General features: G+C 48.7%; 1 protein-coding gene across 4 annotated transcripts in view; it reads right to left on the minus strand.

Annotated features, from left to right (window-relative positions):
• Positions 1–19,443, minus strand: part of CACNA2D3 (calcium voltage-gated channel auxiliary subunit alpha2delta 3) — an 879,489-nt gene that overhangs the window by 412,252 nt on the left and 447,794 nt on the right. For all 4 annotated transcript variants that reach the window (XM_051851530.2, XM_051851531.2, XM_051851529.2 and 1 more), the window contains exon 10: positions 1,898–1,987. In XM_051851530.2, coding sequence (XP_051707490.1) covers positions 1,898–1,987 — 90 coding nt within the window. The remainder of the gene's footprint in view (positions 1–1,897; positions 1,988–19,443) is intronic.

Raw genomic sequence — 19,443 nt, forward strand, 5'->3', positions numbered from 1 at the left:
CCCCAGCCCCAAAGAGGAGCTGTGCCCTGTTGGTGCTAATCTGTGGCTGGCTTCACTCCCTGTCTGGGTCTCAGCTTTTCCATTCCCTATGCAACCAGTTCCCTGAACCACAGTGCTACTGTTCGAAGTACCTACAGTGGTTTCTATTTCTGCTTGATTCACTCTCTGCTACCTCCTGGTCCAAGTCATCGTCATCTTTCCCCCAGATAATTTAACAGCCTCTGGCTTCCTAGAGCTGCCTCCAAACACAGCAGCTAGCAAAACGCTGCTCAAGCCCAAGATCATGTCATGCTCGGCTCACTCTCCAAGGGCTTTGCATTCCGCACAGACCGAGAGCCAATGTCCTCGGGAGAGCCTCTGAGAGTCTACAGGATTGATCCCGAGCTCCAGCGTCCTCTGCTTCCCCTCCTTGGCTCTCCTCACACCGGTCTCCTTGCCGTATTGCACATCTGCCAACCATACCTGCTTCAGGACCTTTGCACCCACTGTTTCATCCCATCTTCCTCAAGATGTCCACGTAGCTGCTCCCTCATTTCCTTCAGGTCTCTAGGCCAACCTCACCTCCTCATACAGAGCTTCCCTGACCTCCCCGTATGAACCAGCAATTCTCTCATCCCAGAACTCCTTATTGTAAGAGAGCCAACAGCGCTGTCATGTACTCACTCACGCTCACCTCACCGGTCTCCTCCCACGAGAACCGGGGTCAGCTCACATTTTCCAGAGAGGCCCACTAAGAAGATGTTTTATACTTTACAAGCCAATTAATCAAATCATCAGCTCAGCAGGTGTAGCACAAGAGCGCCCACAGACAATACATGAATGTGTGGGCACAGCTGTGTGACAATAAAACTTTATAGCACATCATTTCACAAAACAAGATGCAGCCTGGATGTGCCTTGTGATCCATAATTTTCTGACCTTTGCACAAAATGTAAGCTCCACTGAGGCAAAGACATTGCCTAGTCTGTTCACTGTGTATTCCCAGTGTCTGCCATTAAAAGCATACTACATATGCTGGTTACATAGATAATACAAGCTAGTCATTATTCTTCTGACTACCCCCACCAAGGGTAACCAGAAAACAGCAGAAACATGTTCTTCCAGACTAATGCAATTCGAGACCAGGGTCAGAATCACCAGCTCCGGATTTCCCAGCGTGTTTCACAGCAGGTTATGGGCACTGCTTGGAAAGTGGGTTCTTTGTTGAGAAAAGTGTGAGAACTATCTGCTTAAGTCAGTGTCCTTCCTGCAGTACTAACTGAAGCTTTGCTACCCGACTGCCTATTGCAAGTCTCCCAAGGGTGGAGGAGGGGAAGGATAGGTGTAGCGTGGAGCGCTCTCTAACACCAGGGCACTTCACAAAGGGCATGGGAAAATGGAATGAAAAGATGTATTATTGTGGTGCAAAAATATTTGGAATCTATGCATGGGAAGGGATCTTCAAAAAGTATAGTATAAAAGAAAAAACTAGAATATTTCTTTTTGCAGAAAAACAAACTTACCTTTTAGTTCCATTTTTCTGAGAACTTTCATAGCCACAGAGGGGGATTCAGTGGGACACACCATGAGATATAAGCCCACTCCACGAGGAAACCGAGACCTCACCAAGTGAAGTATGCAGTGATCAAGTGTTGGGGGACACGGATGGCCTGAGAGCAGAGGAGCAGGGCGGACACGTCCATGCCCAGAATCCACCAGCAGCTCACCCCAGCAGGGAGCTGGTTTGGTCTTACTGGGCAGCACCTGCTCCCCAGATGCTATAAATGGCCAACCGGCCTCACCCTCCTAACTCGCATTTGTTACATCTAGGCCTGACAGCAATGCTAGTCCACAACTTTTATTTAGAATCCCATCTATTTTCCTGGGGATGGAAAAAGCAAATCAAAGAGGAGCTTACATCACTGAGAATGTTGAAGGCTTCGTTCAGAGCTATGTCCAGCATTCCGATTCCTTTGGCAAAAAGTTTGTCCAGATGCTCCCGGAAGTGCTGAAACGGCAAAGCAGAAGCTCCGTTAGGATCCATCTTGTCACACAGAATGACAGCCTTGGATGGCCAGGTGCACCTATGATAAGACCAGTGTCTCAGACCCAAATTGTCATAATTTACTGACTTCTCTTCCACATTTTTCTGAGAACTTTCATAGCCACAGAGGGGGATTCAGTGGGACACACCATGAGATATAAGCCCACTCCATGAGGACCAGAGAGTCTCAGACCCAAATTGTCATAATTTACTGACTCCTCTTCCACATTCAAAGCATAGAAACAGACCAAATATGAAATCTACCTTCAATATTCATGTTTAGCTTTGATTATAGTTCAGAGAAAAAATGATTTGAACTCTAGTGACAAAAAGCAATTCATCTGAGGCTGGTGCTGTGGCATAGTGGGTAAAACCACTGTCTGCAGTGCTAGCAACCCAAATGGGCACCAGTTTGAGACCCAGCTGCTCAAACGGATCAGCTATGTGATCCAGATCTCTGCTACAGCCTGGGAAAGCAGTGGAAGATGGCCCAAGCCTCTGTACCCACACGGGAGACCCACAAGAAGCTTCTGGCTTTGGATTTGCCAAGCTCTTGCTTTTGAGGCTATTTGGGGAGTAAACCAGAAGATGGAAGATCTCTCTCTTTCTCTGCCTCTGCCTCTCTGTAACTCTGCCTTTCAAATAAATAAATCTTTAAAAAAAAAAAAAAAGAAAAGGAATTAGGTTTAAAAAAGCCACAGTAATTCGCCTGCAATTCCCACCTTCCCAGTTTCCTCTTTTCTGACACTTCCACCCTTCTACCCTCTGCTCTCCCAGCCCTGCTCACTCTGGGCATGCTGTACCTGCTCCCCTTCACTGGGGACCCACTCTCAATCCATCATGTGACTCCCCACCATGCTCCCACCCACATTCTGGGACCTCAGAAGGGATCTCACTGTCTGCCCTCCCTGGGAGGCCTCCCCAGACCACCCATCGCTGAGACTAGCTTAGGGTGCTCCCTCTGCCATCTCATGTTGCCACCTCATTCTCAGACACACCTGCTCTTAGCCCTTAGATGTACTGCTGTCTAATTAAATAAACTAAGTCCCCACTCAAGACTGTGAAATTCCTTAGGACAGGGCTTCATTCAGTCTCCCATGTCTACCACACATCTGATGTACCAGCAGGCGCTCTGTAGACATCTCTAAGGAGCACAGATAAAGATCGGATCATAGCAAGACAACTGTAATTACTGCAAAGCTACAATCCAAAAGCCCTTCAAGCATCCCACACAATGAGATGAGACTTCAAGTCCCTCCTGGCTATGTTGGTTTTACAGCGGCCCAGCATCAGCTGGGGACTGAAGAGGACAAAACAAAGTAACCGTGGAGCCCCACATGGAGGCTGGCTGCACTGTCTGCCAGAGGCTGCTATGCAGTGGCCCCAGGGTCACATCACTGTGTACGGCCTCCTCCTCTACACAGGCGTTCCATGCCTGGGACCTCATTTCTCTCAACAGCATCTGAGAGTGCTGAGTGCCCCAGAATGCTTTTGGAAAGATCACTGCAAGCCATTTAATTTCTCTTTTCATCCTTGCGAGCTGCCCGGCCCGGGCTGCTTCAGGCAATGGTTGCGTTTATTGTTGGACACTTGAGTTGAACGTTGCAACGTGTCCCTGAGTCCTTCTCAATGCACTTTCACAATGAGCTCAAATGCCACTCTGTTTCTCTCCGGCATGAATCGGGTCCAAATATCTCCTGGAGGGCTTCCAAGGGGAGGCCGATGATGGGCCCGAGGTGTGTGAGTGTGGTGAGGGGAACCCCCTGGTGGCCAGGTGGGTGGCCTCTGACCGACAGGGATGACAGGTTTCCCAAATCTGCTGCAGGTGAAGGATGTTTTATCCTCTCTTCTCTCCCTCAGATCCAACTCCTCTTCCCCCTACCCCATGACCTGAACCACATCAGCATCCTGATCTTTCATTGTTTTGATTGTAAGTTTATCTACTTGAAAGACAAAGAAACACAGAAAGAGAGCTCCCATCTTCCAGTTCACTCCCCAAATGCCTGGGAGCAGGGAACTCAATCTGGGTGTCCCACATGGGTGGCAGGGACCCAGCTAGCTGAACTATCACCTGCCGCTCCCTAGGGCCCTCCTTAGCAGGAAGCTGGCGCCAGCAGAGGTGGCACTCAAACCCAGCTACTCTGGTACAAGATGCAGGTGTCCCAGCCGGCAGCTTAGCTGCTGCTCCAGATGTCCACCTGCCCTCCTTCCCTCCTTAGTCACCATCATTGTCCTGTGTGGCTCACAGAGTGCCTGTGTAAGACAGCAAAGGGGGCCGGTGCTGTGGTGCAGAGGGTTAATCCTCCGCCTGTGGTGCTGGATTCCTACATGGGTGCCGGTTCTAGTCCCAGCTGTTCCTCTTCCGGTCCAGCTCTCTGCAATGGCCTGGGAAAGCAGCGGAAGATGGCTCAAGTGCTTGGCCCTCTGCACTTGCATGGGAGATCTGGAAGAAGCTCTAGGCTCCTCGCTTTGGATGGGCTGTTGCGGCCATTTGGGGAGCGAACCAGCAGATAGAAGACCTTTCTCTGTCTCTCCCTCTCTCTATCTGTAACTCTGCTTCTCAAATACATAAAATTTAAATAAATAAATAAATAAAGCAAGGCATTTATACCCAGCAGGCTCTTAGTGCTCATGCACATAGCAGCCATTGCCTTGACTACCCATGGCATAGACAGATACTTGATTTTGCTGAAAACAAATCCTAACTAACCCTAAGAGCTGTGTCCACAAGCAAACCAAGGGACCTGGCTGACTGCCATGCAGCCCTCTCTGCCCTACAGATTTATTTCTCTCTGTGCTCAGTTGTGGCCTCTGTAAGATTCAGACATTGTGATATTTAATGCCATCACATCATCATCATCCTCTGTGAGCAAGGGGCATACAGACCCCACAGACTCTGGGAAAACCAAAACTGAACCAGGCATTGGGATACCGAGTTCTGGTCCGGTTATCCTGTTTTCCAGTTGGGACTCCGAGGCGAGCAGCCCGCTGTGGGAAACGGATGTGGAAGCACTGGGCGACGAGAGGACAGGGGGTGCACTGGGCAGGGAGGACTGCACCCCAATTCCCGCCCCACCACCCACTCTCCCGGTGAGCCCAGGGCACCTCCCTTATCTGAGCCTTTGTTTCTCTCCGAATGTGTGGGGGCACCGGGCAGGAAGAAAGAAGGCATGTGACAGTATCACAGTGAGAGGAACAATGGGAAACTAAATTTCATTTCATAACCACTGAAAGAAAAATCCGTCTTCAACATATGAAAATGAAAAAAATCCCTAGCAAGATTTATACTCCACACCGCTTCTCTGCCATCTTCCTGGCTGGCAAATGCCCACGCTAACACACCTTGGACCATGACTCATTTCGCCCCAGAAGGGTCAAGCTTTCTTAGACGGACAGGAGCAGGCGGCGACTTCACTTCCTGCGAGACCTGAGTGTCCACAAAAGCCCAGCTCCGGGATGGGAGGTTCGCAGTGGCCCGAGCCAGGAAGCTGCTTGACAACCACGGGGCAGGAGGCGGCCAGACTCCATTAGCTTTCTAAATTAAAATAACCCATTTATTGGAAATGGTGACAGTTCCATTTTGTTATTAAACTTCAATTAAGGAGGAGGAGGGTGGCATTTTATCTTTGCTTCAGGCGACTCACGCAGCATATGCTGCTGCCCAGGAACGGGCCTCGCTTCCAAAGCAATTAGCACAGCTTAACGCCCAGGGAGATGAGCCCGCAGGAGCCACAGCGCCTGTGCCCGGATGCCAGCAGGCTCGGCTTATCTCTGTCCAACAGTCACAACTTCCAGGCCAGCCAGGGATCCTGGTGAAACTCCCTCTCCCTCCGCCAGAATTTGACTGTTGACTCACACCCATAACTCTCTCTCTGATAGCAGTACTAGTGTTTTTTTCCTGCCTATTTGATCAGAATAAATGTTTGGGTCCTCTCAGTTGAGAGCAGGGAAGTCAAATGAAAAGTGGGCATCAGAAGACAAAACAATCCTCTCACCTGCAGTGCCCCCGAGGGCCAGTAGTCCTGGTTGGGGGTACAGATTAGGGGAAAGATAGCCACCTCCCAGTGACACCTCAGGACCTCCCAAGTACTGTGGACCTGAATCTCAGACCCAGCAGTGTGGCCCAGGGTTGCTGCAACCACTCAGCCACGCAAACTTCAGAAACTGCGTGACTAAGTCCTCCAAGGGCAGCCAGCACTGGCAGAGTGATGACTATGCCAGGAACTGGGTACTTTTCATGGGTTACTTCACTCATCTCCACCAGGCCTGAAACAAAGGCACCACTATGCTCCTGTTTCACAGACTCTGCAGAATGAAATAACCCCCCCAAGATGGCACAGCGAGTATGAATGAGGCAGAGAGGGCTGTATCTGGGCTCTTGGCAATAGGTCCCTTCTCCAGGCACAGAGCACAGCACGCAGGTGGGCGTGGAGACGTCAGCCTCCTGGGTAAAGCAGTACCTAGTCCCTAGTCAAGCTGGTCTCATGGGTTAGGGACCTACATGCAGTGGCCCAGGGTCCCAGGGTCGGAAGCACCCCATGCTTGGTTTAATGTTTTCTTGCCGCTCTCTTGAAGTTTTTGGGGCTTTTACTTTTTAATCTGTGGTTTGTGAATGAAGCCCAAAGGAGTAATGTGTAGGTTCGGTTTCTATTGCTCCTTGTGCAGTGTTGGGACAAAGCAGTCCCAACACCTCTGACGCACAACACTCTGCTGCACTTGACCTAGCTGGGTGCTTTGCACCGTGGCCAGCAAGATGCTCAAGGTATGTCATTATTGAGAGCCCCAAAATTAAGATGTTGAAGGTGACCATGCAGGGGCACTCCGATTTTCAGATCCATCAGTGATAAGCCTGGTACCACCTCTTCCAAAGTGGTGATACGGCTGTCATCAGCCAATTCAGCCTGAACAGGTGTGTGGTGTCCAGGCAATGGTGTCTCTCATTCTGACACCAAACTCCTCAGTGAGACTCCCTAATAAAGCTTCAGGGAGCTCTATGACCCAATGCAGAGACCCAGAAGATGCCACACCTGATTCTGCAACACAGGATTATTCAACACACATATGGACTCTTTGTCCTGGTAATAATCCCTCCTGGAGACATGTGCCTTTGCAACCTTGGGATGACCCCCACCTGCTGCCTTTTAGCCTGAGAAATCGCCTGGCTCAAAACGACAGCCTCTTCGGGGCAAATGCCTCAAGGATGCAAGGCAGTGCACCATGGATGCATTTCCAGGGGAAGCCGCATGCCTTGTGACACACTGCCTCAAAGCCTGGGCTCCAAGAAATCACCCTTCCATTTGATTCCGGCAGGGCAAGCAAGGACATGGTGCTGCTCAAAGATGAAACAGAATGGCTGAAGAAAACTGGTAGGAGAGAGGCAGGCCCAGCTGTTTGCAATTTGGGGGAGAAAGTGCAGACACCCACGGAACCCTGTCTGAGCCATTCCTCATTTCTCCTCCACATTGTGTGTAACAAATTGAAGCGTCTAAAGGCAGCAGCTGTTTAATGCCAGTGCCAAATTAGAGACAAGATAGATCTCCTGGATGTGAACAATGAATGTTATTTTATAGCAGGTACATCAAATTAGCTACAACCTCATTCCGATGGCAAAAGCACTAATTATTCCATGTGAGATGGTGCTGATGAGCTCAGAGATGGCAGTTCTCTGCAGGTGGGGAATCTCTGTGTTGGAACAGCACCTCCACTGGCACAGTCCTCGTTTCCAAGTAACGGCTGAAAGGGACTGGGCGATTCCCACGCTGGACTGCAAGGCTGGGCCCAGGGAACTCACCCCCTTGTGTGAGCAGAGCACCTTCCTTGGAGGCCACAACCACTTGCCAGTGAATCTCTGGGAGCCAGGCTCTGTCAACCTGAGCAAAGCCACAGCCCCAATTCTCGGGGACAACAGCACCTGTTCTGTGTCTCAGCATGGCCTGGTGACGTGAGTGTAAACAGCAGGCCTCACCCTTCATGTCTCCCTGACATTTCCAAGGGTCCAAGTTCATCCTCTGGAAACCGTGGGGGAAACCTTGACTAGCTTCAAGTTTGTTTCTTAGAGGAAGAATGCTTTCATTAGCTGCAGAGTGAGTGAGATGACACAAGTCAGAGCTTCGGTTCATTGCCAACTCCGGGGAAGCTCCCGCTCTGAAGGGATGTGTGTTGATAGTCAGCATCCAGGGAGAAGGCCAAGCAGACACGGTGCTGTGGATGCGGTGGGCAGCTCACATTCAACCATCACCCCATGGTCATGCTCACATCCTCTGCACCCATGCATGCAGCTGGGGCCCCACCGTGCCCTACATGGCATGTGGGGAATGAGACACACCTTTGGATCAGTGTGTGTGACTTGCTGGAACAGTGGTGTGACGCCACTTCTGGGTCAGCTTGGCAAAGACCTGTGACCTCAAGAGACAACCAAGATGGAACTTTTCTGGTATGATCACTTGGAAGATTTATATAGCTTTATACATTTTGTATTCATCAAACATGTCTTTCAATGACCTGTGTGTTTTGCCCAGTTTTATTACATATGAGTGTTAAATGTAATTGTTTTGATTTATTCCATTCTCATTCAAGTCTGTGAATTAAAAAAAAAGTATCCTATGTGGCACAGCACTTGACTGGTTTCATTTTAGGCAAGTGCCAGCATTTATTTGACTAGTTGCCTACTGATGAAAACTTGAGTTTTCAGGATTTTATTTTTTCAAACACGACCACCATAAACATATGTGCAGAAATCTCCCTATAATAACTATATAGAAGGTAGATTATTGGGTCAATACTTTCTCCATATATATCATGCAGAGCCACAGTGAGGATTTAATGAGGTAATTCAGACAAGTGTTTAGCACAGCACCCAGCCAAAGTACTCAGTTAACATGGGGTCTTATTAGTAGGGTATCTGTGGCTCACAGCTCCTTCTGGTATTATATTTTGAGCCTGTTAACATATATAAACTCAAAATCTAACAAGAAACAAACAGCAAAAATAAACTCAACCTTAAGTTTAGGAAAAGGAAAGCCTTAGTTGGGAAGACAGAAGACTGGGAACACAGCTGCTTTGGAGAAAGGGGGAGAGGGTGGCAGGAACACAAGGATGCACTTAGGGCTAAGTCTCCTTTGTGTGTCCCATGGCTCGACTTCTGCCAGCAGGCTCCCGTGCACATAGCTGCCTATATCACATGTCTCACCTCCTCCTCCTAGCTTAGCCACCCCTTGGGCAGGAGCTAGCACTGTCTGACAAAATGATTGATGCGCATTAACTGAATCTCAGATGCACAATATACTAAAAACGATTGATTGCTTATCTGAAATTCAAAGTTAACTTGATGCTCTGTTTGTTTTTGCTAAAGTTGGTGGCTCTACCCAAGACTCGCTTGCACCATTAGTACTAGAAATGTCCCAGAAACATTCTGATTGGCCGAGCTTGGCTTGCGTGTCTAGTGGGTGTGAGCCAATCAGGTGGCTGGAGAATGGCCCAGCCTCATCCACATCTGCATGGTATGCCCATTTCTGAGGTCGCAGTAGCAAGAACTGGTGATAGCCTCACTCCAGCCGGTGTGATGGGTTTTATAAGGACAGCGGGATTTCCTGGGGAGGAATGAGGATTAGAGAGGATGCTGGACAGACAAGAACAGTCAGCCTGTAAACAGCCCCAGTGGCCCAGGGCACATGGAGGGCAACAGTGCAGGTGCAGGATAGCCCCCGGTCTGCCACCTCCAAGCAGAGCAGCAGTGTGCAGAGCGGGGATGCCCACAGTGAGGGGCTAAAATAAGAAACACCGGTAGCTTTTCCCAGGGAGAATCATGACATGCTACCAAAACAGCAGAGCAGAGGGTCTCTAGGAACAGCTGGTCTGGGATGGCTTGAGCCTTGCAAAAACAGGGGGCTGAGAGGGAGGGGGAATGGTGCTGCTGATGGCCAGTAGTTCCTGGGGGCTCTGAGCCCTCGTGTGCTCTGCCTCCCTCAGTCCTCACGATCATGTCAAGAGCCAGGCAGCTGCTCTCGCAACACCTTTCTTGTATAGATGAGAAGACGGGCTCACTTCACTCAACCAGGTCTCACAGCTGATAAACGGCAACATCGCAACTTCCACCCCAGCACTAGGCCTCCAACAAATATACTTTCTTTTCTTTGCCTCAGAAACTTTGTGGAAAAGAAGATTTCAACAATTTTCTCAATGGCAAGTCTTGTGGTATCAATACTCCGCCACCTCTACCCTCACTGGAGGCAGCCAGGGAAAAGCCCAGGACCTTCGCGTCCTGTTGGTCAGATCCTCCTGGGGCCATCTCTTAAGGCTCCAGGGCTGGTTCCTGTGAATGAGAGAAGACAGAAGGGATGGGCCACTTGCAAGATGAGGTTGTAAGTAACACGTGGCTTCCCTCGTGGTCGCTTTTCTGACCTTTACTGGATAATTCATTCTGGGGGAAACCAACTGCTGTGCTGGGAACAGCTTACTACATGTTCCCACGAGGTGAAAAGCCAAAGCTTGCCACCAACAGTGCTCTAGGCATGGAAATCTTTTGCCAACAGCTATAAGGAGGAGCTTAGAAGTGAATCTTCCATCCTGGGCAAACTTCAGAGAACTGTAGCCCCGTGCCTGCAACCTGAATGCAAGCTCATGAGAGACCCTGAGTTAGAACAACTCAGGCAGGCTAAGCCTGGATTCCTGGCCCCAGAAACTGCACAGCATAATTAATATGTCCCATTTCAAGTGATGACAAACTCGGGGGTAGACTATTTTGAAGTGTAACCTAGACACATTATTTCTCCTGTGAACATTTCAACATAATGCATCTGTGAAAGAAGCAGATGTGAAAGAACAGTCACAAGCCACATTTCACTTCACGTCAAGCAGAGTCCCACCACCAGAGTCAGGAACCAGGTAAGTCCACACACTGTGATCAGCCAAGAGATTCTCAAGTCTCCTATTCTAAGGCTCGCCCTCTATATTTTTTTTCACTATTTTTACTTGAAGAAACCAAGTTATTGGTCATGCAGGATATCCCAGAATTGGGATTTTTTTTGATTTTTATTTATTTTTTATTTTTTGACAGGCAGAGTGGACAGTCAGAGAGAGAGAGAGACAGAGAGAAAGGTCTTCCTTTGCCGTTGGTTCACTCCCCAATGGCCGCTGTGGCCAGCGCACCGTGCTGATCCAAAGGCAGGAGCCAGGTGCTTCTCCTGGTCTCCCTTGCAGGTGCAGGGTCCAAGCACTTGGGCCATCCTCCACTGCCTTCTCGGGCCACAGCAGAGAGCTGGACTGGAAGAGGAGCAACCAGGACAGAATCTGGAGCCCCAACCGAGACTAGAACCCGGGGTGCCGGCGCCGCAGGCGGAAGATTAGCCTATTGAGCCACGGCACCAGCCCTGAAGTGCCATTTCACGTGTGCCTCTGTCCCTTCTCTTTTAGGAAACTGAAGGCTCAATTTAGTGGCTTGATCAGTTCCGGTTCAGCTACACATTTGTGTACTTTAGTCCCAGGGTTATTACTTCCCTCTGACAAATGTCTTTAGTCTCCATGCAATGGTGGCAGCCATCAATGTTCAACACCTAGATTCATTAATTCATTAGGGGATAAAACATGGTGATGCTTTAATTCTATCATCCCTCTTCATTTATTACATGGAAAATTTCTAGAAAGAGGAGGTTCCTCTTTTGCATTATTCCACTATCTGATGAAGCACTTATAGAGGAAAACTGGGTCAATGCCAGCTGCTCATGTGTTTCCTGATCTTCAGAATAAAGACTGGTTCAAGGGTAGACAAAGGAGGGGCTTTCATCAGTGGTCTTCATATCCTTCATATCATTATGATGATATGCTTCTCCACTTCATCTTTTCATGATCAGCAAGAATTCTAACATAGGTTATGCACATTTCAACCTACTTCTTGTTTTCACTTTTGGGGGGAGGGGAGATGCTCAAGGTACCACATCCTTGGCCAGTGGAGGCCTCTTCTCTTGGAGTGCTGATAGCCTCCCTCTGTCAATGGGCAAGACATTCCCAGCTCATTTTCTTCATCTTCTTGTCCTGCCTTGGAATGGACCATTTCTCCAAGGAGCCATTCTTCCCTCTCTACACCCTACAGCCTCTGCACTGTCCTGGGAAAGTAGAGGGAAGGAGGAGTGGGAAAAAAGAGCAGCAAGGAGCCAACCAAAATGGCACAGGAGGAGAATGGTAGCCTCGTAGTCCCAGACATGCATGAAGGTTTCAAAACCTGGTGTAGGGACAGGCACTGTCGCGCAGTGGGTAAAGCCACTGCCTGCAGTGCCCACATCTCATATGGGTACCAGTTAGTGTCCCAGCTGCTCCACTTCTGATCCAGCTCTCTGCTATGGCCTGGGAAAGCAGTAGAAGATGGCCCAAGTGTTTGGGGCCTGAACCCACAGGGGAGACCCAGAAGAAGCTCCTGGTTTCAGATCGGCACAGTTCTGGCCATTGCAGCCATCTGGGGAGTGAACCAGTGGATGGAAGACTTCTCTCTCTTTCTGCCTCTGCCTCTCTGTAACTCTGCCTTTCAAATAAATAAATACGTCTTAAAAAAAAAAAAAACTGGTGTAAGCTGTATCCCAATTACACGCAGGCTGGGTGACAAGGAAATAAGATGAATAAGCATCTGTTGCACTGCAGACAGAAGTCTACTTCAGGACTAGGCAACAGGGTGAGGGAAAGAAGGACTGGACCTAGCAGAACAATTGGATGAAAAAGGCAGGAGATTTGAGGGTGACTGAGGCAGGCTCTGCCATAGGCGAGCACCATAGTGAGTCCACATTCCATCCTCAGGACAGGTCAGGGCCTCCAAGGGCACCCATCAGGCCAACCCCCTTCCATCTGCACAGTGAAGTCTGGCTATATTAACCCAACATCTTTCTTTATTGCATGCTCCTCTTTTTCCCCATTGTGCTCATACTGTCACACTTTTCTGAGCCTGCTGGCCTGTTGTGGGATTGTATTCGGTCATCGAGTCGCCACGTCTATAAGAATGTACCACATGAGATGTACTGTAGTTGGTCAATTGAACAAGAGCATATCTGATCTTGTCCCATAGAGTCCAGATGTCACTGGAGAATGACTGCAGTCAATAAGTACACAGATAGGTGCAAGAGTGACAGGAGAAACCAAAAGGAGGCATTGGTGTTACATAACAGGGGCACTCAATGAGGGTGCACAGGTTAACTAGGCAAAGACGGGGTGCTAGGACATGACACTGGTAGACAGTGAAATGGCATGTGCCAGGGCCCTGGGGCAGGGAGAAACAGCAGACATAAATGATGATACTAAGGTCATACAGGGAAAAGAATAAGTGTTCCGTGGGCCTGGAGATTCGGGAAGGAGTCAGAGCAAGCGGGAACTTCCAGGCATTCAAACTTCACAGCCAGTAAATTATAAGCCAGAATGGATGCTGAAGGGGCGAGAGACCTTACAGTTCAAAGCTAGGATGGAATGACAGGCAGGGACTCCAGATCAGTAGCAGATGGGCCACGAGAATGAACAGGAATAAAGACCTCAAAGACCCGGGCAGCCTGGGTAAAGCAGAAGAGCACTAATCCACAGGAAATGGGGCATGCATTTTCATCTACAGCACACGAAATCCACAGAGAGATTTCCAATGTCCCACTCTAGAAAATTAAGACTCAACCCCTGGTAAGGCAAACAAAACAGTATAAGGAATATCTCCAGAAAAGAATGTTTGACAACACAGCAATAAGGGGAACATCTTTCTTTTCTAATCCAGAAGGTTAAAGATATACCACTTTTGGGGCCTGCATTGCAGTGTAGCACGTAAAGCTGCTGCCTGCAATGCTGGCATCCCATATGGGCACCGGTTCGAGTCTCAGCTGCACCACTTCCAATCCTGCTCTCTGCTATGGCCTGGGAAAGCAGTGACAGATGGCCCAAGTCCTTGGGCCCCTGCACCCACATAGGAGACCCAGAGGAAGCTCCCAGCTTCTGGATTTGGATCGGCCCAGCTCCTGCTGTTATGGCCATTTGGGGGAGTAAACCAGCAGATGGAAGACACCTCTCTCTCTGCCTCTCTGTAACTCTACCTATCAAATAAAATAAATAAATCTTTTAAAAAAAAGATACACAACTTTCAAATATCTCATTTTTCTGAAGCAAAACACCTGTTTGTAATTGTGCAGTCTAGCTGACAAGTAGGCGAGCAAATGCATGCCCATAATGTGGACTGTAAGAGGTCTTTGGGCTCTAAGTCACGTGTCGGCTAAACATCCCCTGCTCAACTCCACTGCCGGCATCCATTCAGTGGGGATGGTCTCACGGCACTCACTGTTAGTAACTGCCTGCTGTCCAGGCTGTCCTTCCTCATATGCAGTGAGGGGCGTGGTCTGTTTCCAGGACAGTTCACAGAGACCCCTTCCTGTTTCTCCTAGCCCAGTGATGCAGGAGCCCCTCCTCTGCACAGGTCACCTGCCCCAGGATGCAGGATCATGCAGGATCGTGGGGTAGCAAAGGGTCCTGTCTTCTCTGCCACAGAGAACTGCTGGGCCTCTTAAGCTAGCTGACCAACCCAGTCCTCACAGGGCGACTAGCCAGTCATCAGAGCTCTGGACTTTTCAGCCAGGCAGGCAGTAAGTTCCATGCATTTAATTAGCACATCCTTACTCACCAATTAAAGTTAAAGGGGCTTTAGAAAGAAAATCATTATTCCTATTGCACAGAGAAAAAGGACAAAATTCGTTAATCATCTGATATCTAGGGAACACTCCTCACAAATCAAGTGTGCGCAGGGACTGGAGGGGCTCCTTTAAGGGGAGTGCAGCCTCTCCCAGGGCTGCCCCAGACTTCACCTTCACAAAGCCTACTCTCTCTCTTCCTCCCCCACCCAGGGGCCTTGGGCTGCTTGTGACTCCAGGTGGGCTCTGACTGTGAGTCACTCAAGTGACAGAAGGAGCAGGGAGTGTGGGCAGGTTCCCTACTGCACCCTGCAGGAGCTCAGGAGCCATCGGGCCACTGAAGGAAAAGGAACTCTCCTCTGAGAGGGGCACTGGATGGACTCCGGAAACCACCTGGCACTCTGCTGGTGTTCAGCAGGCAAATCCCCACTGCACGCCCTGGCAGAGCAGAGGGCGAGAAGGAAGTGGTGCCCACCACACAGTCAAATGCCACAATGAACACAGCAGGGGTGAGGCGCAACTCTGGGGAAAGACAGACCGTGAGGGCACTGCACACCCCCTTCCAATCATGCTGTCTCACTGCAGCCCTTTGGAGAACATAGAGTAGCACTAAGTGTAAGCGAATATGATTCATGATCTTTTTAAAAACGCAAACATCCCTTTAATACAGTATGTACTGAATTCATTTCTTTAAAAAAGAAAATGCTACACTACTCCAATATGGGATTCTACAATAGGCATCTTAAGTGTTTTGTTTTTCCTTTGCCATTATTCTTCCTCTACATCCTGCCAAAATCAGAATATAAGTTTCAAGGCAACACCGTGTCTTGAATTCCACTTTTCCCAGACTGTAATTCTTGTCCAGGCCTGAAAAGATCCTGCTTTGCACCCGATTCCATTTCTGGTACCAAGTCAGCCAAGTGCCCCAAGCTCCATTGTTCTGTTTCTAGTTTTATGGAAATTTCTCATTTGAGCATAAAAGCAGCCACACTAAATTAACAAAATGGCCTTCTGGTTAGCATTTTAGAAGAAAAATGACTCCACTGCTCAATGACTTCAAGTGGCACTCCTAGGACCTTGAAGACAAAGACAGAAGACCAGATGGCTAAGAACCACACTGGCATTATGGCAGGGAAGCCATGCACGGACCAGGTCCCTGGAAATGGGACAGGTGGAGAACTGAGCCACCTTGCAAAGGTCTTTTAAGCAACTTCCTAAAGCAGAAAGTCTAAGAAACGGTCGACAGTGAGAAAGATCACAAGACTCCAAAACAGAAGAGCTCAATGCTACGCACCGGCACTTGGATTCGTTCGCACAGAATGCGGTTTTCACGCCTGGTTCAGTCGGGCAGGCTGCTTCACACAGGTTGAGCTGTGATTTTGGGAACCCCTCCAAGGTTACTGCTGCCTGGAGCTTGGCTGAGTCTCTGGGTTAGGACAGATCCCAGACACAACCTCCCCTCCACATTCTTGCTGGATGCCCAGCTAAGACCAGGAGGGGCACCATAGCCATGAGTTCCCAATGAGGGCAACCCTACCTTGTGGCGAAGGAGAAACTGTGAAAGCCAGGAGTATGTGAAGAGGCATTTCTACAGACTCCGAACATGGAAAGCTCTGGAATACAGCAGCCAGATACAATCAAATTGCATCTCTCAGATGCTAGTTTTCAAACAAACACATTCAGGCCTGCATGCCCCACTGGGTAAGAATCTTGAGGGAAGCAGGGAACAGAAATGGACTTTCTAAAAAAATGTACTAACGGGACTCTGCTGTGCCCCACTGATTAAAACTCATTGCTTGCAGGAAGGTAAGATTAAATTAAGCAGTTTACCTGAGAGAAACAAAAATGAAAGGCTACAAAGTAAAAACTTAAGGCTCTTTAATCCAATAGTTGCCAAGTATTTCTTTCTTTCTTTCTTTCTTTTTTTTTTTTTTTTTTTTTTTTTTTTTTTTTTTTTTTTGTCAGGCAGAGTAGACAGTGAGAGAGAGAGAAAGGTCTTCCTTTTCCATTGGTTCACTATCCCCAGTGGCCGCTGCAGCCGGCACCGCACTGATCCGAAGCCAGGAGCCAGGTACTTCTCCTGGTCTCCCATGGGGTGCAGGGCCCAAGCACTTGGGCCATCCTCCACTGCACTCCCAGGCCACAGCACAGATCTGGACTGGAAGAGGAGCAACCGGGACAGAATTCAGCACCCCGACCAGGACTAGAACCCGGTGTGCCGGCGCCACAGGCAGAGGGTTAGCCTATTGTGTCATTCTACGTACGGATGGTTTCTCTTCTCCCAGAAGTTAGGGTGAGGTCCTAACCCCTGTTATCTGGTTTGGAAACAGGATCCTTGCAGATACAGTTAGTTAATAAGAACTCATTCGGCTAGGCCCTAATCCAGTATGTCTTATTATTTGATCACACACACACACACACACACACACACAAAATGTGAGTGATGCATCCTCCAAGCAAGGGACACCAAGGACTCTGTCTACCACCAGAAACTAGAATAGGTGAGGCAGGAACCTCGCATGCAGGATGGCCTGCCAACACCTTGACACAGCTTCCAGAACCACGAGACAATCCATTCTGCTGTTTCGAGGCCAAGGACACGAACAAAACAGCATTAACCAAGCTGTCACCTAGTACACTCACTCGATTAAATGCTGCAGAAAATCTTTGTACTCTCTCAGAGAGTGACAACAGACAGGAGTGTTGGAAAGACTCTGAGGATTCCTGTGGCAAAGTTTAAATCTGTTTCATCTGTCATTTCTCAGCTTTGCGTGACCACACAAATCTCGCCTCACTCCCCAGCAGCTCACCAACTCACATCTCATCACGCAATTGCTGTCCCCTCAGATGCTTCAATGAGAAACACCAACTTGGCCAATAAAAAAAGAGAAGCTGGATTCAGTTTACTCTTATTTAAATTTTTTAAAGATTTATTTACTTATTTTTGGGAAGGCAGAGAGAGAGAGAGTGAGAGAGAGAGAGAATGAGAATGAATCTTCTACCTGCTGGTTTGGCTCCAAATGGCCACAACAGCCAGGTCTGACCAAGGCTGACCCAGGAGCCCAGAACTCCACCATGGTCCCCCACATCAGTGGCAGGGGCCCAAGCATTTGGGCCATCTTGTGCTGTTTTTCCAGATGCAGTATCAGGGAGCTGGATTGCAAGCAGAACAGCTAGGAAACAACTGGTGCCCTGATAAGGGATCATAAGTGCTTGCTTGAACTTCGATGCCACAATGCTGCCCCACAAAGTGGCTCTTTCGAAGACACATGCTCGGATGTCAGATTCCCATAGTCATCCTTTTCACTTGATGTGCAGGCAGCACCTGAGACCTTTCTTACACTCCTAGATCTTCCTGACCTCCGCTCTGGATTAGCCAGCTCAGGCTGTCATGACAAAATACCGCAGACCAAGGGGCTTAAGCAGCAGAAATCAGTTTGCTCATAATCTTGGAGAACAGAAGCCCAAGATCAAGGACTTGGCAGGTTTGCTTGCTCCTGAGGCCTCTCTTCCAGGCTGACAGATGGCCTTCTCCCTGTGTACATTTATCCCTGATGTTGCTTCCTGTTTCATAAGGCCAGGGCATCCCTCCTAGCACTCTGTTTAATCTTAACCTCTCTGAAGGCTCTCTCTCCACAAAGAGTCACATTAGAGGTCAGGGCTTGAATGCATGAATTTGGTCAGGCAGCAACAGCAAAATTCAGCTATAATACTCTTCCACCTCCTCAGGCAGGGGGCGTAGGCCCTTGTTTTGCTGCTAGGAACACAGACAGGAGATTAAATTGCTCAAGGTCACTATAAGCCTCAGAGTCCAGACAACCATCCAATGGACTCAGTATCATGAGTCCCATTCACCTCCCCACACTGCTGGGACCTCACTCCCTGCGAGCTGCTTCTATGGCCAAGGAAGGTCTCTAAGGATACATTTCTTTGACAGATTACACATTAATTTTAATGTATCCTCATTACCTTCTTGTGAAAAGAATTCTAAGCCACAATACTTTCAAATCTGCAAAAGCCATGCTCAACACAGCAGGCAGCAAGCATGGAAGCCATGTTTTCTAGAAATTAAGAGCTCTAGCTATGTGGCCAGTACCCAATTGGGTCTACACCAGTCTTTGCACGTCAAAACCTGGTAAGAGAGGAAAAACCTCACGGTAGTTAAATGCACAAATTCTGGACTCCATAGTGTGTGTGTGTGTGTGTGTGTGTGTGTGTTTCAGAGAGGGAAAAGAAGAGGGGGAGGGGGAGGGGGAGGGGGAGGGGGAGAGGGAGGGAGAAAGAAGAAGGGAGGGGATCACTTTTGGCTAAGATCAGTATCATGAGCGTGCGTGTGTTTTGATACTGTCTGCTCAACAATAAAATGTGGAAGGTAGACTATAACAGATAAGACAATTGGGACGGTCAAATGAGATAGCAAATGTATAGTGAGCAAAGGGTCTAAAACTAATTAATATTCAGAATTTGTCATCTACCATTGGGGGATTTTTAAAACCAACTTCTTTTTAAATAACTATAGACTCACACGAGAATGGCAAAAATAGTAGGAGAGAGTTCCTGTGCCCTTCCCCTAGCTGTCCTCAATGGCAATACCTGGCAACACCTGGCAATGGCAGTACAACCATCAAAACCAGAGAATCAACAATGGTACAAAGCTGCTGTGACTTGTCTACTCTGAAACCCATGTTGAAGTTTAATCCCCCTGGTTAGGGGTTAAGAGGGTAGAAAGTTAATCTGACTAGGGTGTGCAGAGGTGTGGTCATCAAGGCACAGGCCCAGGAATAA

This window comes from Oryctolagus cuniculus, chromosome 10 (assembly GCF_964237555.1).
Source record: "Oryctolagus cuniculus chromosome 10, mOryCun1.1, whole genome shotgun sequence".
In the NCBI taxonomy this organism is placed as follows: Eukaryota; Metazoa; Chordata; class Mammalia; order Lagomorpha; family Leporidae; genus Oryctolagus; species Oryctolagus cuniculus.